Genomic DNA, 26,879 nt, shown 5'->3' on the forward strand with positions numbered 1-26,879 from the left:
AATAGTAACAGCAGCAGAAGTAATAGTAGTAATAGCAGTAATAGCAGTAGTAGTAGTAGTAGCAGTAGTAATAGTAGTATTAATACATGGCATTTTGGGTGGGCTACTTCATTGCTAGGTTTTCCCCAGAAATGGACAACAAGTGGGACAAACCAGGCAATTATGCTTTTTCTATAAAAATAGAATTCCTTACATTGAATGACAATATAAATTCTGGTAAGCCTTTGGCATATTAGTCAAAGCAGTAGGGTGACTTTCGAGTCACTGGACCCCCCTCTCTCGACTCTGCTGAAATCCATCCCCCTTTCTTCAAGGCCCGACTCAGGTGTTATCTCTGAAACTGTCCCTGAGACTCCCCCACCGGCAATGATCACAGGGCTGGACCCGTACCTGTCCTCTGCAGAGATCCCCCTCTGCTTTTTATCTTCACTATTTGTGTCCTGTCGTCCCCTTTTCGAATATAAGTGTCCTGAGCGTAGGGCCAGGGGTCATATCTCTATTCCCACACAGTCAGTGATTAATAAATGTATTTTGAATAAATGAATGGATGGATGGTGGATGGATGGTGGATGGATGGATGGCACTCATCACCCTTTCTCATTTGGCCAACAGAATGGCTTTGTCCTTTCATTGGCATTTGAGGCTCTTCTCTCCTGTGGTTACAAAATGCCAACTCAACTCCATGGATGTCACCAACCCAGGATCCTTGGGCTCCTAGAATTTTACAGCTGAGATGACCCTTAAAAGAACATTTCCCCAATAGCGCCACTCCCATTTTGCTGTTCTTGAGTCATTTCAGTCATGTCTGACTCTTCATGACCTCATTTGAGGTTTTCTTGGCAAAGGTACTGGAGTGGTTTGCCATTTCTTTCTCCAGCTCATTTTACAGATGAGGAAACTGAGGCAAACAGAGGTTAAGTGACTTGCCCAGGGTCACATAGCTAGTAAGTGTCTGAGGCTAGATTTGAACTCAGGAAAAGGAGTCTTCCTGACTCCAGGTCTGTACAAGGCCACAGTGGTAGGAGTAGGAAACGTCAAATTCCTGCTCCTGGCATTCAAGGCCACAATCTGCCTCCAACTTAATAATAATGAGAGTTACATAGAATTCTAAGGTTTACAAAGAGCTTTGATATTTGATCTTCACCATAACTCTATAAAATGGGTCCTACAGGCACTATAATCCCCATTTTAGAGAGAAAGAAGAGCTCCACAGAACTGAAATGACTTGTCCAGGGTCACCCAGCTTAGTAAAGCAGGCACCTGTTAGAGGCGGGAAGACCTCCGTTCAAATCCTGCTGCAGTCACTTGCTTAGCTGGGTGACCCTGGGCAAGTCATAAAATCTCTCTCAGCCTCCATTTCCTCATCTGTAAAATGGGAATAGCAATATTGCCTCCCTTGCAGGATTATTGTAAGGATCCAAATAGAGAACATTTGTAAAACGCTTTGTAACTTCGAAAGCAGGAACAGAGGCAGGGTCTAACCTAAGTCCCTCCTGACTCCCCTGTCTCACTGCCTTCCCACCACATTTCCTCCTATGCCCCAACATGAAACTTCCACTCTAGGGTCAAGAAATCATAGGATCTTAGACCCAGAGCTAGAAGGGGCCTCAGAGGCCGTGAGACCAACCCCCAGAGAGGGGAAAGGGCTTGCCCCAGGCCACTCAGGCCATGACTGAGGCAGGATTTGAACCCAGGTCCTCTGACTGCAAATCTGGTGTCTCTGAGCTCTGGCCAGAACAGACTCCTCACTGCTTTAATCATTCATTTGGGGTGAATTTTTCAAATGTTTCATTTGGACCAATCCAATCCAATCAACGGAGTCAACAACCATTTATTAAGCAAGTGCTGGGTATGCCAAGGCCTGGCACAAGTCTCATTGGCTCTGGGAAGCCATCTTGAGACCAGTCCACTCCACGGGGATCTCATTCCCTCCTGGAGCTTCTCAGATCACGACCTCATTGTGTTCAGACTGAGGATGAACTTCAGAGGCTTCATAGGCGAACCCTCTCACTTTACAGAAGAGGAAACTGAGGCAAGAGCGGGCAGGCCCCGGGTGCAGGGTCACACAGCTGACCAGGAGTTTCCCCCTCCAAACCCAGCACCCCTTCCACCGTATCCTGGTGCCCTTGACGCCACATCTCGTTAATACACTCTCATGCTTGTGGCTCCAACTGTGCCCTCCTGGATCATGAGCTCTCTTTGCAGCTCCCCCAGCTCAGAGCCTCGCACAGCAGAGTCATTTAAATATTTGCAAAGAGACTGCATGAGAAACGGGTCTATGCCAGGCCGAAAAAGCAGCAAGACCACTTGTGGAACAAATAGATGAGCTCATGTGCAGGCTTGGCTGTCACTGATCAGGCCACCCTGTCACAGGTCACCCTGGGGAGGGCTGTAGAAGGCTCATTCCCATGCTACCATCTTCATCGCTCAAAACTCTGTGAGCTCAGACAAGTCACACACATACACACACACACACTCCCTCTCTGAGTCTCAGTTTTCTCATCTGTAAAAGGAGTAAGCTGTTCTAGAATAACTTCTGAGCTTCCTCCCAGCTGTGACATTCCTGGTTCTAAGCTCTCTCCAAGGTCTGATGTTTTCACATTTTTTTTTTCAATTAACAAACATTTCCCTATTCTCCCTCTCCACTCTCCTCCCCAGGGAAAAATAGGAAAAGAAAAATGAAACAAATATGTATTGTCAAGCAAACCAAATTCCCACACCTGTCATGTCCACAACTGTGTGTCTGTCCTGTTCTAAGGTCCCTCCCAGCTCTGACATCCCCCATTCTAACAAAGTTTCCACTCCTGGTTCTGCTTTCTATGACTCTAAGAGTCCAAAAGAGTCAACCCTCATTTGGACATCTGCATTCTGCTGTTTATTTTTTTAAACCACGTGACTTCACTAACTTTATCATGTGCCTCTGGTTACATGAAAGTATAAAATGGCGCACGTGGGGAAGGTTTGCTCGGGTAGGCTCTGGTCAGCCTCAGTGTGGCCGAAGCTGCTTTACCCTGACTTCCTAAGATCAAAGATTTAGAGCTGAAAGGGACCCTGGAGGTCCATGAAAGGTCTCCTGAGTCCAATCCTCTCATTTTACAGATAAAGAAATTCAGGCACAGAGAGATTATGTGACTAATAGTAGTGACCAGCAGCTACCAAGAGCTAGGCACCTTAAGTAAACTGCCCTGCCCTCAGGGAGCTTCCACAAGAGTTCACTCTAAATGCGCTCCTTTAGTAGGCTAATATTATCCTGCCCTCAGGGAAGCTTCCAATCCACTAGAGAGATTTCACAAACACAGATTCCTTTAATAGATAACGCATTTGAGAGAGGCAGCGCCTCAAGCAGACAGAGCGAGCTTCAGAGTCAGGAAGACCCAGGCTCAAGCCCCACATCTGGCACTTTCTGGTTATGTGACCCTGGACAAGACATTTGAGGGCTCAGTGCCTCAGGCAGCGATCTGAGACCAGAAGCTGCAGAGCAAGCAGGTGCCCCTCTGCATTAGCAGACGTCCTCGCTGTAATTGGTCCACTCGAAAAACAAACAAGCAAACAAAACTCAAACCAAAAATTAACCCTCTGAATGACTGCGAGAGACAATCCCCCAGCCCCCAATGCCCCTGAGCAGGTTGACATTTGATTTAGTCTCTAAAAGTGTGGGGAGGGTTCCACAAGTGACCAAAGAGAAGCCCTTTGGAGGCCTCCCTGCCCAGGGCAGGCTGGAGGTCCAGGGTGTTGCTGGGTAATTTTCTATAACCCGAGAGCTCATGCCACCATTTCAGGAGGATTCTACCCTAACCTGTCCCTGTGGAATGAAGCCTCTCTGCTTGGTGGCAACAGGAAGTGTGACCAGTCACAAAATGGTGGCTAGACAAAGGAAAGGACCAACACATCACTTAGCAGATCAGGAGTATGTCTGAGGCGCAGGTGTCAACCCCTCCTGAGGAATGGAAGAGGTGGGGGGAGCAGAAAATGCAGCTTCTCCCCTGCTTTGGCCACCCAGGGAGCCCGCCATATTGTGGTTTCCCCTTAACACTTCCAGGCACGATCTATCGAGGCTGTGAGGCAGTGGGCAGAGGGAAAGATGTGGAGTTCAAAAAGGCCTGGGTTCAAGTCCTGCCTTGGACACATACTGGCTGTGGGACTCTGGGCAAGGGAACCTTTCAGTGCCTCCAGACAACTCTTTAAGATCCTGAGGTACAGAGAAGCTGGCAATCTGCTTCAGGGGAGAGATGTTTCATGCTGGAAGTTACCTACCCTGATGAAATCTAGACAAAAAAAAAATTTAAAGCCATAACACAGGCTGGAGTGTCTGTAAATTGTGTAAGAAAACAATGTTTGTGTTATGCATGTGAGGAGGGAAAGTATATGTATGAGTGTAGGTACACACACACACACACACACACACACACACACCACTCTCCCACTCAGTGAAGGGTTACCAACAATCCAAGTTTCCCAACCCCAAAGTCCTAAAAAAAAATCCCAAAACTTACTGGATGAACTGAAGTCCTTTCTCTATTTCTTCTTTTCTTTTCTGCCTCTCCATTAGTCTCTGAGGAGGAAAGAAAAGGTCATTCCGGATGTTCCTTGACCTCCCCAGCAGACCCCACCCCCCCCAGTTCCAGGGACTTTGTGACCAGGGGCTGGGGCTGCTCAGAAAAGGGCCCCTGCCCTTAGCCCTCCCAGATCAGAGCATCCAGAGCTGGGATGGCCCTCGGGTCTGATTCTTAGCAGGAGAGCACAATCTTCCGGAAGGAGTACCTGAATTCACCAAACACACTTGGCCAGCCTGCCTCCCTTCCACACCTCTGGCTTCAGGTACTCAGGGAGCTCAGTGGAAGACATCGACACTTTTTGTCTACTAATGATGTGGCTGGATCTCAAAGTGTCATAGAATCTTAAGAGTCAGAAGTTAAGAGTCAGAAGGTAGTCAGGGATAGTGGAAAAGGAATGGGATTAAGAATCAAAGGACCTGGATTGAAATCCCCCAGCTTTGCACTTGATCCTTGTGTGACCTTGGGCACACAAGGATCAAGTAGCTTAACCTCTCTGGGCCTCAGTTTCCTCATCTGTAAAATGGGGGAATTGAACTTGATCTCTGAGATTCCTTCTGGCTCTACATCTATGAGCCTATGAAGGCACTTCAGAAATGGACTGGTCTACGTCATCATGCCCAAAAAGGAATCTCCCTACAGCGGCGCCAGACAATGGTCAAGGCCCTTGGCCATCCCCCTTGAAGACTTCCAGTGATGGGAAACGTCCACTCCCCTTCTGACCAGCTCTTACTTTAGGAAGTACTATTTCCTTATGTTGAGACAATGCCTGCCTCCCTGTAGCTTCTACTCTCTGTCACTTGTGCCTCCCCTCCCTCGCCCCTACCTTCCAACAAGCCCAATTCACCTTCCCCAATTGAGGGAGTGGCCATCAATTACAGAATGGCTGACCAAGTTATGGTGAGCAGAACCAGGAGAACGACATATACAATAGCAACACTAAAAGATTCTAATCAATGCAGAGGACAGATGAAGAAGCAAACTACCCACCTCCTGATTGGAGTGAGGGGGTGGCAGAGTGGGCTCAAGGTGAAGAATAAGACTTTCCTTAGTGGACTTAACCAATGTGGGAACTTGTTTTGTCTTATCGTGTATGTTTGTCATGAGGGGTTGATTTTTCTTTTCTTTCTCAAGAAGGGGAGAACTGGGGGAATTTAGAGGGTAGGGGTGGGAGTGCCAAGAAAAAAGAAAGAAAAGAGTGTCATGAAAGCATTTTCAATGCACAAAAGAGAAATGAAGTCAGGCCCAAAGGAAGCATTGACAATCAGGACAGCTTTGAAAGTTTCACGTTGAATTTTTTTAAACTTTTTTTTTAAGTGAGCTGTACATCATAGAGATTTGCAGCTTCATGCATAATCCTCTTCATCTGTTCTACTGTATATATGGAAATGTTTTTAGCTGGTCTTTGTTTATGTCAGAATTTAAAAAAATTCTTCCAACGTATGAAACCCAATATCCTGCCCCTGCTCTCCCAAAGGCTTTTCTTTTTCCTCCAGGATAAATGTCCATAGTTCCTTTAACCAATCTTCATATATCATGGCTTCCAGGCCACTCACCACCTTGTCATGATCCTTGGCACAGGCCTCAGTCTGCCAACATCCCTCCTAAAATGTGGCACCAAGTACTGAACTCACCTGAGGTCACTGGACAAATCATAGTTAAGAAAACTCCTCGAGGGGATGATCTAGGAAACAGCCCTTCCACACCTTGGAATCCCCCAAATAAACCCATCCCTAGGACCACAGACTTTAGAGGTGAAAGGCTCTAAGAAAACATCTAAGTCACAAAAAAGGTCACAGACCTGGAGCCTGAAGGAACCTCAGTCTCAATTTACAAATGAGCCATAGTGGCCCGGAGATGTTTATCGGTCACAGATAATAAGTGGCAAAGTCAGGATTTGAACCCAGGATCTTGGATTACAAATCCAGGGCTCTATCATGTTGTCCTACTTTAGCAATGAGGAAACTGAGGCCCAGAGAGGAGAAGGGACACGATCAGGGACACACTGATCCTAAGTAGCAGAAGTGGGAAGTGAACCCCAGTCTGCTAATTGCATGTCTAGCATCCTTTCAATTCACACCAAGTCACTCAATTCACACCATGCCTTCTGAAAAAATGTGCTGAGCAGACACCACCCTCCCTCCATAAAGAATTATCATTTGATTTTAAATTTGACTATGGGATATGAAAGCAGGGTCTTAGAAATGGTACAATCCAATCACCTCATTTTACAGGTGATAAAACCAAGGCCCCTAGAGTGAACTGCCCAAGATCACACAGCTAATAAGTAACAAAGGTAGGATTCAGACCCAGGTCCCCAGATTCCAGACCCATCAGTCTTTCCACCAAATCCCATTTACTAAGAACCCAGAAATCCTCAGGAAGCTTATGGAGAACATCAGAGCCATTCACAGAGTATAAGAACATAAGGGTCCATACGGAAGATCTTTGAATTGTGCAAAGAACATTCTTTCTCCAAATGTTACATAGTTAAACCCCAATTCCACATACCGGTAGAGGGAAGAAGTAGCAAGCGCAGAGAATCAGCTAGTAACAGAAACCATTTCTCAAGGACGGGTTTTGCATTTCTCCCCTTGCCCACTTCCACTCTCAGGCCAGGGCCAGTCTAGCCCTAAGGGGGCTCCAAGGATAAGCCCAGAGGCAATATCTAAAAGACCGCCAACAAGGTCAAGAAGATGGGACGAGTGGCATCCCTGAGGTCAGAGGAAAAGCTGAGCATGTATCTATTCGGTGATTCAGAGTTTTGGAAGTCACTTCCTCTTATGTCATTATGACCCTTTTGCCGATCAGAGTTTCCTAGATTCAGAGCTGGAAGGGACGTTAGCCCAACCCCCTCATTTTATTATTTTAAATTATGTATCTCGGTGCTATTCTTTTCAAATTGCTTTCCATTTTCAGTCATTTCCCAGTGACTCTCCCCACACCCCCTAGACTAGTCCCTTGTATCAAAGAAACATAATTAAACAAAACAAATCAATGCATTGGCCACAACCGCCAAGGTGTGCCTCATTCTGCACCCACAGTTCACCACTTCTCTATGGAGAGAAAGGAATCAAGCTTCTCCATCAGTTCTCTGAAGGCAGGGCTGATCAGCACATCAATGTCATTTTCCTTTACATTAGGTCTCCTTGCTTCACTCTGCATCCCGTCCCCCATGAGCCTTCCCAAGTTTCTCCAAATTCATCTTCACTTCTTTTTATGGTGCAATAATGGTCCATCCTAGTAACAGTCCACCCTCTCTTCAGCCATTCCCCAGTCAATGGGCACCTGCCTCCCTTATAATTTGTGGCTACCACAAAAAGTACTGCTTGAACTATTCGGCACGTCTGTGCCCTTTCCCTCTGTCTTTGGCCTCCTACAGGTATACGACGTATATTGAGTTTTCTCATCTGTAAAATGGGGATAATAATAGCACCTACCTCCCAGGGTTGTTAAGAGAATCAAATGAGATCATAATTTTAAAGCACTCAGCATAGTGCCTGGAACATAGTAGGTGCTATATAAATGTTAGCTGCTATTGTTTAATATTATTATTATTATTATTATTATTATTATTATTATTATTATTATTATATGCCTATCAGTGGCACTCCTGCAACCCCCACATTTTGCAGATAAAGCAACTGAAACTCAGAGGTTAAGTGACTGGCCCAAGGTTACACAGTTATTCAAGAGGCAGAGGCAAGATTTCCTGCTCTCCACACAGAAAAAAAGGGGAGGCAGATTGTGGCCCAGTAAATGGGAAGAATTCTTAACAATTAGTCATTCCAACAATAGAATGAGGGGCTTGGTGAGATATGAATGAATAAAGGGAAAAGCACCTACTATGTGCAAAACAGCACACAACATATTAAAGATACAAAAAAGAAAAACAAGCCAGGCCTTGCCCTCGGGTGGCAGGGGGGTGGGGGGAGGGCTCCCATTCTAATGAGAAGACAACATATCCCCTGGTCTCAGTTTCAGATCTAACAGGGGAAGGAACAGCTTGGGAGAGTGGGTGATGTCTATACAGCAAGTCTTCTCAGAAGGGTCTCCCCTCACTGAGGGTCTTGAAGCAGGGCCTGAATGATCAATGATCATGCTAGAGAAAGTATTCTGGTCCAGGTACAGGCTGGACAAAATGGTTCTGAAGTCTTTGCTAGCTCTGGGATTCTGTAAAAACTACTTCCCCTCTTGAGGCCTCAGTTTCCCCACCTGTAAAGTTTGGGATAGGGCAGCTAAGGGGCACAGTGGATAGAGTGCTGGGCCTGGAGTCAAGAAGACTCATCTTTCTGAGTTCAAATCCAGCCTCAGATACTCACTAGCTGTGTGACTCTGGGCATGTCACTTCACCCTGTTCGCCTCAGTTTCCTCCTCTGTCAAATGAGCTGGAGAAGGAGAACGCAAACCACTCCAGTATCTTTGCCAAGAAAAGCCCAAAAGGAGTCACAGACAGTCCAGCACGATTGAAACAACAGAACAACAACAAAAAGTTTGGGGTAATAGTCCGTACCCTCCTCCCTTCACAGGGCTGTTCTGCAATTCAAATGAGAAAGTCAACGTGAAAACGGTTCACAGCCATAAAGTGAGATATTACTGCGGTTTATTGTTGCTACGTGTCTTATCTCACCAACTAGATTATAAGCTCTTAGAGCTCAGAGTCCAGGTCTCCTAGCTCTCTATCTCCTCCTTGCCTAAAACAAGACCTTGAACATAGTAGGGACTTTGTCAATGTTTGCTGATGTAATCTGCTGCAATTGGTGATTAGAGAACAAAAAGTAAATATACAACTTTTGTGGTTGTGAAAGGGGAAGAGAGACTGAGTGGGTACATTCAGAAGGAGGGCTGTTGAAAGGTGAAAGAGTCAAGATACAGCAATGAGACAATTGGTTTCAGCTACAGCAAATGTGGACATTGGTTTTGCTAGGCAGGTTTGTTACAGGGGATTTTTCCCCTGCAGTGAGAGTAGGGAATTAGGAGAGCTGGGGGGTTGGGTAGGGACAGGGTAGGGAAAAAAAGAGAAGGAAGAGGGGAGGAGGGGGGAGGAGGAGAGGGAGAAGGAGGAAGAGGAGGAGGAGGAGAAGTTATTGAAGCATCTTTTCTTTCTTTAATGCAGAAAGGAAAAGTCCAGAAAAAAAAGTGTAGACAGGCAGGAGAACCTCAAAACCTGCAGGCTGAACTTATTAAACATTTACAGAGAGAAGCAGGCTGTCCAGAAGAGAGTTTCATGTACAATCCCGTTTTGCTGTTCTGCTATGGATACCTTGATGCCCCTCTTATCTGGTGCTCATCCAGTTCAGAATAAAAGTAGTTAAGGAACAAGGAAGGCATTTCTCTGGGCTTTCCTTTCACAAAAGTTAGAAGGAACCTCAGAAAACCTCCAAACCCACCCAGCCCAACAGGCCTAGTCTTGAAGCAGTGCTCCTCGGTGTAATGAACAAGAGCTCTTGCGGACAGCCTTGAATGTGAGGCTCCGCCACCTCCCCAGTCAGCCCATTCCCATGATGAGCGGCTCTCACCGTTAGGAAGTTTTCCTTTAAATCAAGCCCAAATCTGCCTCCCCAACCTCTGGAGCTAAGCAGAACAAGGGTGATCTCTCATCCAAGAGAGATTGTATACCAGGGTAGAATTGAAAAGAGACTTGGACTAGGAGTCAGAAGAGAAATGGGTTTGAACCCTGCTCTGGTACTTAGTGGTTTGTTACTTTGAGCCTTAGCTCTTCTATCTGTAAAATGGGGATACCAATACCTCACCAGGTTGTTACAAAGCAGGCAATTTATAAAAACTTCAGAGTGCCGTAGAAGTGAGAGGCATCCATCCAGCCATTCATTCATGTCACAGAACAGCAAGAAGTCTCTTCTTCTCCAGTGACTAGATGGGGGAGCAACCCCAAGAAGAGGTCTCTAGTCTTTAGCGATGAGTCTCAGAGCAGCAGGTGAGCATGCGTGTGTGAGGGAGTAGGAGCTGGTCTCCAATATCAGAGACACACGAGGAAAGCAAAGCTTTCAGAATTGTAGAAGGAATGGAATCAGGGTAGGCTGTTTGAAACAATTCTTCTCATCCTAGGAAAAGGGGTGGAGTGGCATAGAGGGTGGGGCTATATGAGAGACCAGGGCAGGAAAGAGAGCTGGCCCCAGGAATATCGTATTCAAGGCACTTTGGGGAGTAAAAGGTTAACAGCAAGAGGCCGTAAGCCCAAACACAAGGCCTGGGGGAAAAAATCAATGGCTCCATAGGGCAAGTCAACAAAAGGCCCTGGGGAAAGGGAACTCCCCCAGATTCCCAGAGTCCACAATGAAGTGAAATTAAAAGCAAGTCAGGGGAGATAGCGCAACCAGAGTTTGCCATTGACTATCTAGTCAATGTGGGAGCCTGGGCAAGTCTTTACCCTCCCCCTGCCTCAGTCCATGAAATGGGCACAGCGAACTTATGCCCTTTCCTCATTGGGCCACAGTGAGGAAGACACTTTGGAAATGGTAGAAGCTGCCGAAATGTGAGCTCTTCCTATGTTGTCATCATCATCATTATTATTCCAGATCCAAAGGCAATACTAGTTGCCATGGGAGAGCTAATATTTCAGGGGCTCCTCCCAACATCCCCTGAGATCACGATTGTACTTAATAGGGCCTCAACCCTTCCTATTTTTTTTTTTAAAGACTATCTCCCCATTTTGGCCAGGCTAGAAATGCATTGGACATTCATAAACCAATCCCACGACAGATGGGAATGGGAGCTTGGACCTTCTCTGCTTTCCACTTGGGTTGGGTCACCTCTCCTTAGGCCGCCCAGTGGCTCTCCGTTCTCAAGGGACTTGCCATAGTGGTGCTGGGCTTAGTGTGGACACCCAATTGGTTTAACCCACTTCAGCTCAGAACTCCCAAGCTCAAGCAACTGACCAGCCTTAGACTCCCTGGCAGCAGGATGCCAGGCTGGCTTGCTCCAACACACCTGACATCCTCTCCTTTTGCGACTGCCCCAACAGACCTGGCTGGTGCACTTCACTCCAGACTGTCATGACAATATTAACAGCTGACATTTTTTTTAATACTTTACACTTACAATAGGCTTTCTTTACATGAACTCAGCTGATCCTCACAGCAGCCCCAGGAGAGACCCAGGCTGACTTGCCACACGTTTCTGTCGTTCAAGGACCGACCTTGCTAAGGATGGAGAGGTTCATCACCAGAAAGTTGATCACTGGGCAATGATCCTTTTCAGCCATAGCAACGTAGGGGTTCGAGATGGGCTGGTCATTCGGCAGGAGAGAAGAATCAACGATGAACATCCATGCGCTTCATTGGCGTCCTTGATGTCCAGAAGTGGAAGGAGGCCTTCATCTTGCTGTGTGGACGGACGCCCTGTGGAAAACTGGTGGAAGGACATGGATGGGCATTGCCCTGGACGGGCCTGTATCTTTGCAGTAAAGACCCACGTGAACAAGATCCAGATCCTTTCGTGCTCAGCAATATTTAAATATAAATGTTGGCTATTTTATTATGACTACTATTATAATTAGTTATATGAATAGCTGAGGAAGGCCATTTACTAATCATAAGATCATAGTTCTGGATATCAAACTGAGAGGTAATATAGCCTAACCTCATTTGACAGAGGAGGAAACTGAGGTAATTTGGCCAAAGTCACACAGGTAGTAAGAGACAGAATCATAGAATCCAGGATCTGGACTCAGCTCTATCTAATCCAACCCCCACATTCTACAGATGAGGAAACTGAGGCCCAGAGAAATAAGTGACTTAGAATCATGTGACCTCCTAGGTAGGGGAACTTCAGTGGCATCTAGTCTAACTCTCTCATTTTGCAGATGGTAAGACTGAGGCCCAGGAAGATGAAGCAACTTGCCTGGGGTTGCCACAGATGGTAAGCATCCTTAGCAGGGATTTGACTCCAGAAAGAGCCAGGACTCTTTCCACAGCAGATGAAATAAACAACCTTAAGAGTGAGATCCTCCCAAAAGTCCCACCACCACCGCCACCACCATCATCATCATCATCATCATCATCATCATAGTAAAAATAATAACTAACATTTATATAGCATCTACTATGTGCCAGGCACTGTGCTAAACACTTTACAAATATTACATCATGTGATCCTCACAACAATCCTGGCAGGGAGGTGCTCTTATTATCCACATTTTACAGTTGAGGAAACAGAGGCAAATAGAAGTTAAGTGACCTGTCACCCAGCTAGTAAGTGTCTGAGACTGGATTTGAACTCAGGCCTTCCAGACTCCAGATCCTGCTCTCTATCCACTGTAGCACCACTGAGCTGCCCCCGCCTGTAAGGGTGAGGTAGGAAGTTGTACTTCTACTAAAGGCCAGAGGTCCAATTTATTAGATTCAGCAAGTCACAGCTGAATTATAGGAACCCAGAATCCCAGGAATGGAAGGGCCTTCAGAAGCCATCTGGTCTGATCCATAGCTTGACCAGAGGCTCCTCTACACATGGTCCTCTAGCTTCTGCTTGAAGACCTGCAGGGATGTGGATCTCACTATCTCCAAGGGCAGCCCATCCCCCTTTGGGGCAGCTCTCATTGCCAGAAAGTTGGCTCCAGATTTCTACCCCCATGATCTTCTCCACCTCAGCATCTCACCCAGAATCAAGGTGCACAGTCTGCGTAGACATTTGGCAAATGTCTATTGTATGAATGAAGAACGAAGAGCTCTCACAAAACACAAATGCCCTCAAAGAGGGAAACGCCCCAGTGCCTCATAGGGCTTGCCTGGCACATAGTAGGTGCTGAATAAATACTCGCCGGTTTGTAGATTGATAGGTAATTGAAAGCATAGTTTGAGAAGAAGAGACCAGAGGATGGGAGGCAGAGGGGCCCCAAGGCCGGGTCCCCCCGAAAGGGAAGATGATGTCCACGATGTATATAACAGCTCTGGCAAGGGCAAAGGCTGGCACCAACTGAATGACACTCCAGAGGGCTAGAGAGGTGGCCCATTACACTTTGGACAACTCCAATGATTATCAAGCTTTTCTTGACATCAAACCAAACCTAAATTTGCCTCTTGTTGACTTCTACTCATTGTTCCTCTGCAATCCAGGAGTCCTAAACTCTCAAGTAGGAAGCCTTTCAGAGACAAGAAGACAACCACAATGCCCCACCCTCTTTCCTCTTTATATTCAACATCCCTATTTCCATCAATACATCTTCAACAACAACGATTTTAACTGTGGAAAGAGCTCTGGTTTTGGAATCTGAGAACCTAGGTTCAAATCCCACCTCTGACACTTGCTATATGTGTGATCTCAGACGAGGTAGTTCACCTTGAGTGTTAATTTCCTCCTCTGGAATAATATTATTCCCATTTTACATATGAGGAAACAGGCTCGTAGATATGCAGTGACTTGGCCTATAGGCACACAGCTAGTAACTGACTAAGGCAGAATTTGAACTCGGGTCTTCCTCACTCCAAGTCCAGTGGTCTATCCACGTTGCCACCTAGCTGCCCTTAGAGGACCTCTGAGGCTCCTTCCACCTCAAGACTGATGATCCTATGATCCTATAATTCTTCAGATGCCTCTCTTCCCCACGCTAGACAAGATGCAACCTTGGCTGCCCCATGGAGGATGGGAGCTAAGAACTCTCCACGGTCTCTCTCTGACCACATAACCCAGAGTACCCTTAAGAGTGGGGGTAGCTAGGCGCCACAGTGGATGAGTGCTGGGCCTGGAGTCAGGAAGACCTGAGTTCAAATCAGGCCTCAGACACTAGATGCCCATGCTGCAGTAGGTGGGAAGTGTCTAATGGTCTAATCCTCTTCAGTACCCCTCATCCTTTATCCAAGGTTCAACTCTCCCCAGGGCTAGCTGTCACTTAATGTCCAAGAAGGCATTTGGGTCCGACCCTCGTCAAGGGCATTGACATTTTAGTGGGGTATGGGGGTGGGGCTCTCCATTCATCCTTCAACAAGCACTTCATAGGATTGAGGGCTGGGAAGGAACCTTAGGGGCTAGCCAACCCAGCCTCCTCATTTTACAGGTGAGGAAACTGAGGCACAGAGAGGCAAAATGATCCCACACCAGTAATAAGTGGCATACCTGGGATTAAAATCCAGGTCCTTTGCATTCCTTCCACTGAATCAACTTATTACATGCCTACCATATTCAGTACGTTCTTAGGAAGAGGCAGAGATGTATGAAAAAAGAGGTTGGATACTTAGGGAAACCCAGAGCCAACCTGCTAACAACTGGAGCTGTTTACAGGTGGAATGTGGGGCCCTGTAGTTCCCCATCTAGCAGTGTATTTGTTGGGAATGCTATAGAGGCTTCTCTTAAGGCACAAGACCTCTGCAGCTGCCTCCTTCTGGGCTCCTGCAATTCAGAAGCAGTCTCTGACTGTCTGGGGCTAATAAAAAGCCAGTGAAGGCATTAATGAGCTCCACCTTCCCACTGACGGGAGGCCCTTACTTATTGGCTCTGTTGGAGATGGGTTCCCATTCACCATTCTCGGGCAGATGGGATGACGTGAACAGCTCCAGGGGGTTTCATCCAGCACTCGGTGCTCCTGACCTTCCATGGCACTGACCATCTGTGCCAGCGGACCTCTAATCAAGGGATCTTAGAGATGGAGCTGAAAGGAAACTTAGAAGTCTTCATCACACCCAACGCCTTCATTTTACAGATGAGGAGCCCAGACTTCCCTGGCCAGGCAGTGTCTGGGGGGGGGGGGGGACTGGCCCCAGGTCTTCCTGAGCCCAATTTCACTGTCCTGCCCATATACGACATTGCTCCTGTCTTTTCAATGCCCGAGGGCCTTGGCTCCCCAAAGAGACTGTAAGGGCAGGGACCAGGCCTGTTACTTCTCTTGTCTCTCCTACAGTCCCTAGCTCTGGGCCGTGTGCTCAAGAACACTACTGATACCATCCAATTGGACAGTCCTTGAGGGTGATACTCCCTGCTAGTAGCAGTGCTCATATTATCCCCATTTAATAGATGGCAAAACTGAGTTTCAGAGAGACGTGCCTGAGCCATGTTCATACAGTTAATAGAGTCCTGAGCTAAGACTTCAGACTCCCCATCCAAAAGTCTTCTCCACACTCATGATAATTCAATAAATGCAGGTCAAATTGAATTGGCCCTGACTGTACCCCTGAGATAAAAATGAGAAGCCTTCCAGCTGGGAGGTAGCACTCTGTCTCAGAATTCCAGTCAGTATTAACAGAGACAAAACTTGGTAACGGGAAGAACCTCAGTCTTAGAATCAGAAAAGATGTGGGCTCATTGAAGAATGGAGGGCCACGAGCTTGGGAAGCAAAGTGAATGAGTACTGGCTGAGAAGCCTGATGGGGCCTGCAAAAGTGTCAGGAGACTTGATGTGGAGCTGGTCACTCACTGAAAGGGAAGCAACCAATTAGCGAGCAGAGCTGTTTGTGTTGACCTTTGAACATTCTTTTTTTTTTTTTTTTTAGGCAATTGGGGTTAAGTGACTTGTCCAGGGTCACACAGCTAGTAAGTGTCAAGTGTTTGGTCTGAGGTCAGATTTGAACTCAGGTCCTCCTGACTTCAGGGCCGGTGCTCTATCCACTGCGCCACCTAGCTGCCCCTTAACATTCTTAATAAAAAATTTTAATCGAAAGAATAAAGGAAGAAAGGAAAGGAAGAAAAAAAGAAGAAAAGAAAGGGAAAAAGAATGAAGAAAAGATGAGAATAAAAGAAAGGAAAAGGAAAAAAAGAAAAGGGGACAAGGAAAGAAAGAGAAGGGAAAGGAGACCCTGGGTTCAAATTGAACCTCCAACAGGGTCCCTTCCTCACAGACCCTGGAGTTGTTATGAGGATCAAATACCTGGGGGGGGGGGGGGGGGAGTGTTTCTGTAAGCCGTTAAAGTGCTATGTAAACATTAGCTGTTGTTGTAGGTGGTGTTGATGTTAAACTTCTTCAATTCCCAGCGGCACCCCACGCCCAGGGAATCCACATCAACCTGATATGAGAGAGAGAGAGAGAGAGAGAGAGAGAGAGAGAGAGCTAGCCTTGGAGTCAGGAGGATCTGGCTTTAACACCAGCCTTTCTTTGAGCCTCAGTTACTGCATATTTTAAAAGATACATTTAAATTTGCAACAGAGCAAATCAAACTAAAATTAGAGCTAATGCAAATTAAAATATGCCTTTCAAAATATGCAATATCAGAGATACAGAGAAAGGTCATTCAAGGTCAGAAAGATCATTTTTCAAATAAATACTGCATAGACGTCCCTTTCCAACAATGCCCTCCCCTCCCCCCCCCATAATAGAAGGTTTTCGTGTAACAAAGAAGTCTTTAGTTAAGCAAAACAAACTGGTGCATTGGCCTTGTCTCATAATGCATACCTCATCCAGGCCCTGTAGCCCACCACCTCTCCATGAGGAGGAGGGAAGCATTATTCACCACCAGTTCTCTGAATTCAAGATTGGTTATTGCAGAGATCAAAGTTCTGAGCCCTTTCCATGATGAGAAAGAGGGATTATTTCTGACCAGGGTGATAAGGGAACAGATGTTTCATGGAACTGATTAAATCACTTTCATCTGCCAATATATTCTACCCTCACCCCTTCCCTATCCAGACAGACATCTTCTGTTAGCATCTCTAACCGCAGTGTGGCCCTAGGGGAGGAGTGCTAGCTCAGGAGTCAGAAGTCCTGGCATCACATCCTGCCTCTGCCATTTACCACCTATGTAATTTGAACAAGTCCCTCAGCCTCAGTATCCTCATCCGTCAGATGAAGGGCTTAGACCTGGATGGTCTCTAAATCTTTCAGTTCTATATTGATTGTCCTCAAGGGCAGAAACCCTGTCAGCACTCAGCCACTAGGCATTTAACACATTTGTGTTACTATATAGCTATGATAACTCCAGAACTATCTCCCTCAGACCCCAGTGGAGACAGCCCAGGAGCCCTGGAAACAGTAGTGCCTCCCATACCATTGACTCTCCTGCTTCCAGCCCTGCACCCACAGCCCTCCTAGAGGGGTGTAGCCCCTGTGGAGAAGGGAGCTGCCAAGCTTGTTTGTCCCCACCAACATCAGCCTCTGAGCAGCTGCCCTCGATGGGCAGGGAAGCCCCAAAGAAAGACCTCGGAATAACAGTGCCTCAGACCAGCCGGGCCCCCATAGCCAGTCTCCAGGGGCACAGCCTTTGTGGAGATGGGAATTAGCAACTGCCACTCTTTAGATGCTGCCATGGTGACTGAAGGCAGGGTAAAGAGAGTTCTCGCTACCGGTCCTTGTCGCTATCAAATGATCCAACATCAGAAACTGAGTGGCTTTATCAGTGGAAATAATGTTAAAGAAGAGGCACTGCCATTTGCTCCTGGACCCTGAGGACCACTGGGGCCCTGCCATCTGCCCTGCAGCTGAAGCTGCTGATATGTGCTACTCTCCCACTAGAATGTGAGCTCAAGGTTATATAATAACAACAATATTGTAAAGGCAAACAACTCTGAAAGACTTAGGATCAACACAACACAAATGGTTGACCACAATTCCAGAGGCCTCATGATGGAGCTTGCTGCCACCTTCTGATAGAGAGCTGATGGACTGAGAGTATAGATGGGGGAGGGCGGAGGAGGGTGCAGGGATATGGCCAGTGAGGGAATTTGTTCTGTTTGACTTTATAAGTTTAGAACAGGTTTTATTTTCTTGCTTTCTCAATGGAGGGAGTAAGGTGGGAGGGAGATAATACACACTGGAAGATAAAGTAAAATTGAATTTAAAAAGAAAATTTAAAAAGAAGAAAGAATGGGAATTCCTTGAGAACAGATCTCTGTTGGCTAACACAGCACTTTATACATAGTAAAACACTTAGTGCCTTTTCATTCATTCATTCATTCATCACTTACAGATTTAAAGTATCTTCACTATGCCAGCCCTGAGAGAAAGGCAGTGCACACAAGTGTCAAGTACCCCCACTTTACAGATAAGGAAACTGACTTACCCTCCACATCCCTCTAGCACAACCACCTGCCAGCAGAGCAACTCCACACCACTCTTACATGCTCACTATCCTGTCTTCAACTGACCACACTCCCAATTTTCCCAGGGAGAGGAGGACAGCCACCACTCATCCAAGAGTTATTTACGTTTGGACTTGCCGGTGGCTGTTTTCTGTTCCCAACCTGGTTGCCTAGAGCTTTTAATCCAGTTCCTCAGCCTTCCCAGAGCCTGCCTCCAATCACCAGGTCATAGGGAGAGGCCGTCCAAAGGGCTGTCCAAAGTGGGAAGGAAACAGGTACCTAAGGGACTTGGGAGTGAAGCTTGCCTGCTGCTGTCAGTTCAGGTGCAGAATGAGGCATACATCGGCAGATGCGGCCAACGTATTGATCCGTTTGCTTAATAAAGGAGGATGTCCATGCGTGCATGTGTGTGTGTGTGTGTGTGTGTGTGTGTGTGTAGACACAGAGTAGTGAAAACAAGGGTGGGGGTAAGAACATCAGTAAGACATTTAATTTTATAAAAATGAAAAAAAATTGAAGGGATCTGAGATGGGCTGGAGGAGGGGTAACAGCATTAATCTGAATCATATGGATTCATGGCTGTGACCTTGGGCAAGGCATTTTCCCTCTCTTGGCCTCAGTTTCCTCATTTAGTAAAATGTGGATAATAACCCTTGTTCTCCTACATCACAGCGTTGTTGAGAGGATCAAATGGGGAATTTTTCAGCCACAGCAACTCCTGAAGACAATCTAGCAAATCCCCTTTTCAAGAAGCCTCAATGGCTCCCTATGGCCTCTAGAAGCCAATAGATCCTCATTTGTTTGGCAATTAAGGTCTTTCCCAATGGGCTTCAAGCCTCCCTTTCTAGTGCATAATAAAACAATTCTCCTTCACACATTTTGGGGTCCAGCCAGACTGGCTCATTTGCTGTTCCCTGACCTCCCACCTCCCCCCTTAGATTCCTTGACTTCCTTCAGGCCTCAGCTCACAGGCCACCTCCCCAGGAAGTCTCTCCTGGTCACCTTTCTCTCCTCCAATTCTCAGATGTATCTGTTTACATGTTGAGTCCCCTGGAGAGTATATGCTCCTTGAGGGCAGGAACTCTTCTGTTTTGACTTCATGGTCCCAGTCCTATGAGGCTGTGTGTTGGCATCATGGGGTAGTGATGGGGGGGAGGGAAGGGATAAGCCTGTGGTCTGCATGGCCCAGGTTCAATACACACTAGTTGTACCCTGGGCAAATCACTTAACCTCTGAGTGTCTCAGGCAACTGTGGGACATTCTAAATGACATGCAAATGGCCAATCTACACCATCGGAAGAAGTTTCTACACTGAAGTTCCTTTTGTTGATGAAATCATAGGTCTTGGCCAAAAAAAAAAAAAAAAAAAGACATCTCTAACATCTCTAGCATATGGTACACACGGAATAAATGTTTGCTGGCACTTGACCCTAAAGAAGAAAATAATTTGGAACCGTGTAAAAAAAGACACTAAACTGTTCATACCCTTTGGCCCTGAGATTCCACAGCTGGACAAGGAGGTCAATAACAGAAAGAAAGGTCCCATGTACAATAAAATATTATGGTAGCAAAATGGAAACCCCATGAGTGCCCATCAATTTTCAAAGTGCTAAGTAAAATGGTAGACAGCTAGCTGGCACAGTGGTTAGAGCTCTGGGCCTAGAGTCAGGAAGACCTGAGTTCAAATCCAAACTCAGATACTTACTAGCCATATGACCCTGGGCAAGTCATTAAAAAAAAAAAAAAAATCACTGTTTGCCTCAGTTTCCTCATCTGTAAAATGGGGATAATAATAGCAATTATCTCCCAGGGTGGTCGTGAGGATCAAATGAGGTATTTGTAAAATCTTAGCACAGTGCCTGGCACATAGAAGGCACTATATAAATGTTAACTATTATATTAGTAGTAGCAGTATGTGAATGAAGCGGAATGCCGTTATCCCATAAGAGAGAAGGAAGCCCTCCCTTCTATTTACAATCAACAATCTCCTTTTTCAGGCATGTACTTTGTAACAAGGCTGGGTCTGGCTGTTTGTTGTATCCACCGGGTCCCCCAAACACAATGTATCATGATGTTTATTTTTAAGAGTCATTGTAACCTCTAAAAGAAGCTGGCTAGGGAGGCACCATTGATTCCCCGCTCCCCCCAGAACAATGACATAGGGCACACCCCAGTACAGGCTAGGGATATGTGCCAGGTGGAAGAAGGCTGTTTTCCTCAGTCATATGGACAGAAGCCGCTAGGTGGAGCAGTGAACTTGGAGTCAGGAACATTAGTTCAAAGCCAGACTCAGACACTTACTAGCTGGGCAAGTTATCTAAACACTCCGAACCTTAGTTTCTCCATCTGTAAAATGGGGATAATAATAATCCCTTCACCCATCACACAGGGTTGCTGTGTGAGGATCAAATAAGAAAACACGAGCAGGACCTTGAAGTACGACATAAATGCTAGTAATATTATTAGCAATAATAACAATTACCACTCACCCTCTACTTTGAAACTCAGTTTTGCAGAATTGAGGGACAATGTATATGGGATACTGCATGTGCTCTCAGACATCATTGATTTGTTGGTTACTTTTGAACTGCGTTTTTCCCCCTCTTCCTTTTAAAAAAAAATTTTTTTTTTTGGCTAGGCAATGGGGTTAAGTGACTTGCCAGGGTCACACAGCTAATAAGTGTTTTTATGTGTCTGAGGCTGGATTTGAACTCAGGTTTATCCTGAATCCAGAGCTGGTGCTCTATCCACTGCACCACCTAGCTGCCCCAATTCTTTGTAATTCTTTTACACCAAAGTAGCTGTCTATAGTCTGGTTCTTTTCCCTTTGCTTACTCATTTTAATTTTAATTTTGTTTTATTTTATTTTTAGCAGCTTATTATTATAATAAAGTTTTAATTCCCAGTTGTGGGTAATGTTGCCCTAGGCCTCAGGTCCTCCTTATTGTTATTTGCAGTTTCATGTACAAATATCTCTTTTTATTATGCTATGTTATGGAAATGCTTGTTTTATTCCATAAATTAAAAATTAAATAATTTTTTAAAAAATTCTTTGTAATGAGGGATGGCTAATGAGAGTAAGGGGAAGATGAGCACTATATAAAATCATTGTAAAACACTGGAAGCCACCTGAATGTTCAATAGTCAGAGAATGATGAAATGAATGAATGAAGATAATGGGATACTATAACTAAACTATAGGGGAACACACAAAAATCCAAAAAGATGCTTACAAAAAATGTAAAGCAAAAACCAAAGGTGATAGCCAAAAGACAGCCACATATTAAAAAAAAACTTAGTCTACTAACTAACCTCTTTCTGCCTCAGTTCCCTCATTTATATAACAGGAATAATTCTAGCACCTACTTCATAGGATTGCTGGTGGAGGGTGTGTATGTGATGATATCCCAAGAGAAACATTAGTACTAATTGTCCAGACCATTTTGGCCATAGCAGTCCCTCACTCAAATTCCAGTGGCTCAGTGTCAAAGTAGATAGAGTACCAGCCTGGAGCTAGGAAGAACTGAGTTAAAATCTGGCCTAGCTGTGTGACCCTGGGCAAGTCACTTAATCCAGATGGCCTCCAAAAAAAAAAAAAAAATCCAGTGGTTCCCTTCTACCTCTCGGATGAAATATAATCACGTTGGTTTGATTTTTAAAGTCATTCACAATCTGGTCCCAAACTGTCTCTCCACCTTGATTGTATGTTATTAATTTTCCCACACTCCAAGGTCCAGCTCAGCTGACCTTTTCTCTTCTTCATAAACAGTCCTTAATTCTCTGCTTTCACATTGGCCATCCCCTGTGCCTGGAATGCACTCCCTCTTTATTTCTGCCTCACTTTCTTCAAGATGAAGCTCAAGCCTTCCTGAAGGCCTCAATTATCTGTTCTCACCCTCCCAAACTACCTTGTATTTCTATAACCTTGTCTCCTCCAAGAGAATATAAACTTTTTCCCCTGTGTTCTCTAGTGTCTTTTTTTTTTTGCTTTTATTAATTTATTTATTTTTAGTTTTCAACATTCACTTCCATAAGATTTTGAGTTTTAAATTTTCTTCCCCTCCCTTTCCTCCCCCCTCCTCAACATGGCAAGTAATCTGATATCGGCTCTACTTATACATTCATATTAAGCATATTTTCCCATTAGTCATGATGTAAAGAAGAATCAGAACTAATGGGAGGAACCACAAGAAAGAAGAAATAAAACAAAACAACAAAAGAAAAGGAGAGCAAATAGTCTGCTTCCATCTGCATTCAGACTCCACAGGAGAACATAAACTCTTAAGAGGAGGGATTGGGTGTTTTTGCTTTTTGTCTTTTTATCCCCAGGAATTAACACATTGTCTGGCATATACTTAATACATAATGAATAATAACAAAGTCCGATCCAGGTTTGAGCCATCATGTATATCATCTCCCCTGTCTGACCTTCAATTTCATCCTCCATAAAATGAGGCTAATAATACTTATATTACTTACTGTTCAGATTTGTTATGGGGGGAAAAGCACTTTGGGAATTGTCAAGGCCTGTAGAAACATGAGATACATCCTCATTTTGAGTCCCCTCTCTGGCTATGAGTTTACACCTCTGTAAAATGGAGGAAGCTGGGCCAGATGGTTGCCAAGGCCTCTTCTAGCTCTACCCTCTGATTTGAAGAGGTCTGCACTGCGATTCGTCATTGATGACCATCTGGTCTCCATGTCCTGTCCCTGCTATGGCCCATCCCCTCCACCCCTTACCTACTTTCACTTCCTTCCACACTTCTATTAGGATTCTAAATGAAGAGGGCTTTCCTCCCCCTACTCAGTAAATAGAAGGTGAAAAGTAGCCATACTTGAGCATTAAAATGTTAAAATAAAATGGTTTTTTTTACAATAATAGCAAAAAATCCTTAAAAGAAAAGTAATAGATTTGAAAATGTGTTTATAATAAAAATGTGTTTAAAATAAAATAATGTGTTTATAATAAAAACTATAAATAACTATATATATGATGAAATGAATGAATGAAGATAATGGGATACTATAACTAAACTATAGGGGAACACACAAAAATCCAAAAAGATGCTTACAAAAAATGTAAAGCAAAAACCAAAGGTGATAGCCAAAAGACAGCCACATATTAAAAAAAAAACTTAGTCTACTAACTAACCTCTTTCTGCCTCAGTTCCCTCATTTATATAATAGGAATAATTCTAGCACCTACTTCATAGGATTGCTGGTGGAGGGTGTGTATGTGATGATATCCCAAGAGAAACATTAGTACTAATTGTCCAGACCATTTTGGCCATAGCAGTCCCTCACTCAAATTCCAGTGGCTCAGTGTCAAAGTAGATAGAGTACCAGCCTGGAGTTAGGAAGAACTGAGTTAAAATCTGGCCTAGCTGTGTGACCCTGGGCAAGTCACTTAATCCAGATGGCCTCCAAAAAAAAAAAAAAATCCAGTGGTTCCCTTCTGCCTCTCGGATGAAATATAATCACGTTGGTTTGATTTTTAAAGTCATTCACAATCTGGTCCCAAACTGTCTCTCCACCTTGATTGTAAAGTCCCAGTCCACAATGTGAAATGATTGAAAGTATATGAACAATTTGCAAGAGGAAACAAATGGAATCCCTTGAAAAAATACTCAGCCTCATAAATAATCTGAGACCTGAGTTCGTATCCTATTTGTGACCTGTATGACCTTGGGCAAGTAACTTAACCTCTCTCAATCTTCAGTTTCCTCCAGGGTAAAATGGAGGGGTTTTGTTAGATGGTCACTAAGATCCCTTCTAGCTTTAAATGTATGAAATGCGGATTAAAACAACTCTGAGGTATTATCTCACACCTACCAAATCAGCAAAAATAATTAAAACCAAGCCAGTGGTGTTAAGGAGAAACAGGGACATTCATGCATTACCGGTAGAATTGTAAACTTGTAAAATCCTTCTGAAGACAGGATGAAGCAGAAGTTAGAAAACTGATCATACTTTTTGGCCCAGGAATTCCATCACGGGGAATACCCTATGAAAGAGTTTTCAGAAGCAAAGAAAGCTCCCAAAAGAGCTACCTGTTCAAAGATTTTCATGGAAGCATAATTTGTCATTGTAAAACACTGGAAGCCAATTAAATGTCCACCAATGGGGGAACGATCCGGTTAATCATTGTACATGAAGGGAATGAAATACCATGAGGAATTAAAATGGACAGGTTTGAGGAGCACAGAGAAATGTAAAAAGGCTTTTGTGAAGAAAAAAACAAAAGCAAAGTGAAAAAGCAGATGAAAAACAAAGTCCACGTGAACTCTGGCCAAAAGGAATGGACAAAGAACCCTCATGGGTGGAGACAGAAAGAGATGGAAGGAAAAGTTGGGATGGATGAGGTTTTTGAGCAGAATTTAATTAACTTAAATGCAAATAGTTACTAAGTAAATTTAATTAAGTGTGTTGGTGTTCAGTATTTTTTTTCTCGAACAATTTATATTTTTTCAAAAATAGCATTCTACTACAGAACTCTCAGGTCTGGGGCCAGATCTAAGACAAGAGATTTAACCTTTCTGTGCCCACTTTACTCATTTATAATAGCACAGTGCCTGGCATGTACTGGCAAGTACTTAATAGATGCTTGTCTGCCTTTCTATCACATGAGGGGGTTCAATTAATTTCCATAAACATATTTTAGGCACCTACTACTTGCAGAGTACTGGGATGTGTGTTGTGGGGGGGGGGGGAGATACACTATTTAAATAAGACATGAATCCTACAGTCCTGTCAGGGAAGATCATGCAATCACATATAAGCATAATATTGTACATCATTAAGTGTCTCAGAGAGTTAGAGCAACAAGTGTTCATTAAGTATTCCTTACTGGGGAGGCAAATAGAACAGCAAAACAGCCCAAACCCTCAGGAAGCTTACAGTCCAATGACCAGGAATAGACACACAGGTGTCTATCCCAAGGTGACCTTAGATGGGGAGGTGCTGGGAATGGGGAGGGGCCATCATTCTTCCCATTTTTCAGAAGAAGGGATGTGATCTGCAGGAGGTTATAAGGTAGGCAGCCATGCCCCAATCTCTGGTTGGGTGATTAGCTCTTCCCTCTGATTCTCCACAAGCCTCCTGATGCTTTCCCTTTGGTTACTCAGTTGAGGAGATTCTGTGACTCAGCACTGGTCTGATGGCCTTATAGCTGACTGAAAGTCATAAGGCCCAGGTTCCAGGCCCAGCTCCATGGCTAGCTGCCTGTGTGACTTCCCTTTATCAGACCTCAAGCATGTGTGTAGAAAGAATGCTGGATTTGGATTCCAGAGAGCCTGGGATCAAATCCAGCTTTGACATTCACTACTTTCTCTGGGCCTCAGTTTCCTCAACTCTAAGGTCCCCTTGGGTTCTTGGTTTTCATACAAGGTTTCTCATACCGCCCAGCTAGGGAGCAGCTGGGTGGGGAAGTGGATAGAGTCAGGAAGACCTGAGTTCAAATATGGCCTCAGACACATACTAGCTGTGTAACCCTGGGCAAGTCACTTCACCTTGTTTGTCTCAGTTTCCTCATCTGTAAAATGAGCCGGAGAAGGAAATAGCAAAACACTCCAGTATCTCTGCCAAGAAAACCCCAAATGGGGTCATGAAGAGTTGGACGTGATTGAACAACAACATTATTAGTAGTAGTAGTCATCCCCAAATGATCTATGAACTCAGTTCCTCAACTGAGTGGAAATTGGACCTATTTGGAATTAGAAAACTTGGGTTTGGAATGTATTTCTCTTATTTTACTGCCTGTGTGACCTTGAGAAAATCACTTGACCTTGTTGGGCTTCCTTCCCCTCTCTCCAAAAGGAGCGGGGGTTCCATTGATGAGGACCATCAGATGAGAGAGCTACAGCTAAAAGGATCCTTAGAGACCACCTAACCAAGTTTTCTGGGGATCCCTAAGACCCTTTCAGGGGGTCCAGAAGGTCAAAACTTTTTTTCATAATAACAGTAAGACATTTTAATTTCTAATATAATAAATATTGATAGATGACCCACATAACCAAAAGCTCTTGGGGGAGGGGTCATTAGCAATTTTAAGAGTGTAAAGGAATCCTGAGACCAAAATATCTGAGAATTCCAAACCAATCCTCTCTTTTTACAGAGGAGGAAACTGAGGCCCATTGTCACACAGGTATCATAGGCAGGATTTGAACCCAGGTCCTGAGACTCCAGAATTAGTGTCCTTACTACTGAACCAAGATCTTTAAGGCTTTTTTTCTTTAATGCCCAAAGACTCTGACGAGAGGAGAGCCCAAATTCTACATTATTTAGCAGCCAATTATAAACAGACATCTTTATATTGTCTTCCTGTCCTGACCTGTCTTTAATCTGCAGCATCCTGGGTTCCTCAGGCCTTCC

At 44.8% G+C, this 26,879-nt stretch overlaps 1 protein-coding gene across 1 annotated transcript in view; it reads right to left on the reverse strand.

Moving 5' to 3' along the window:
- Nucleotides 1–26,879, reverse strand: part of ZC3H7B (zinc finger CCCH-type containing 7B) — an 85,674-nt gene that overhangs the window by 55,002 nt on the left and 3,793 nt on the right. Inside the window, exon 2 of the mRNA XM_027871026.1 lies at nt 4,494–4,552. Coding sequence (XP_027726827.1) covers nt 4,494–4,546 — 53 coding nt within the window. The 5' untranslated portion in view covers nt 4,547–4,552. The remainder of the gene's footprint in view (nt 1–4,493; nt 4,553–26,879) is intronic.

This window comes from Vombatus ursinus, unplaced genomic scaffold (assembly GCF_900497805.2).
Source record: "Vombatus ursinus unplaced genomic scaffold, bare-nosed wombat genome assembly UNPS02003292.1, whole genome shotgun sequence".
In the NCBI taxonomy this organism is placed as follows: Eukaryota; Metazoa; Chordata; class Mammalia; order Diprotodontia; family Vombatidae; genus Vombatus; species Vombatus ursinus.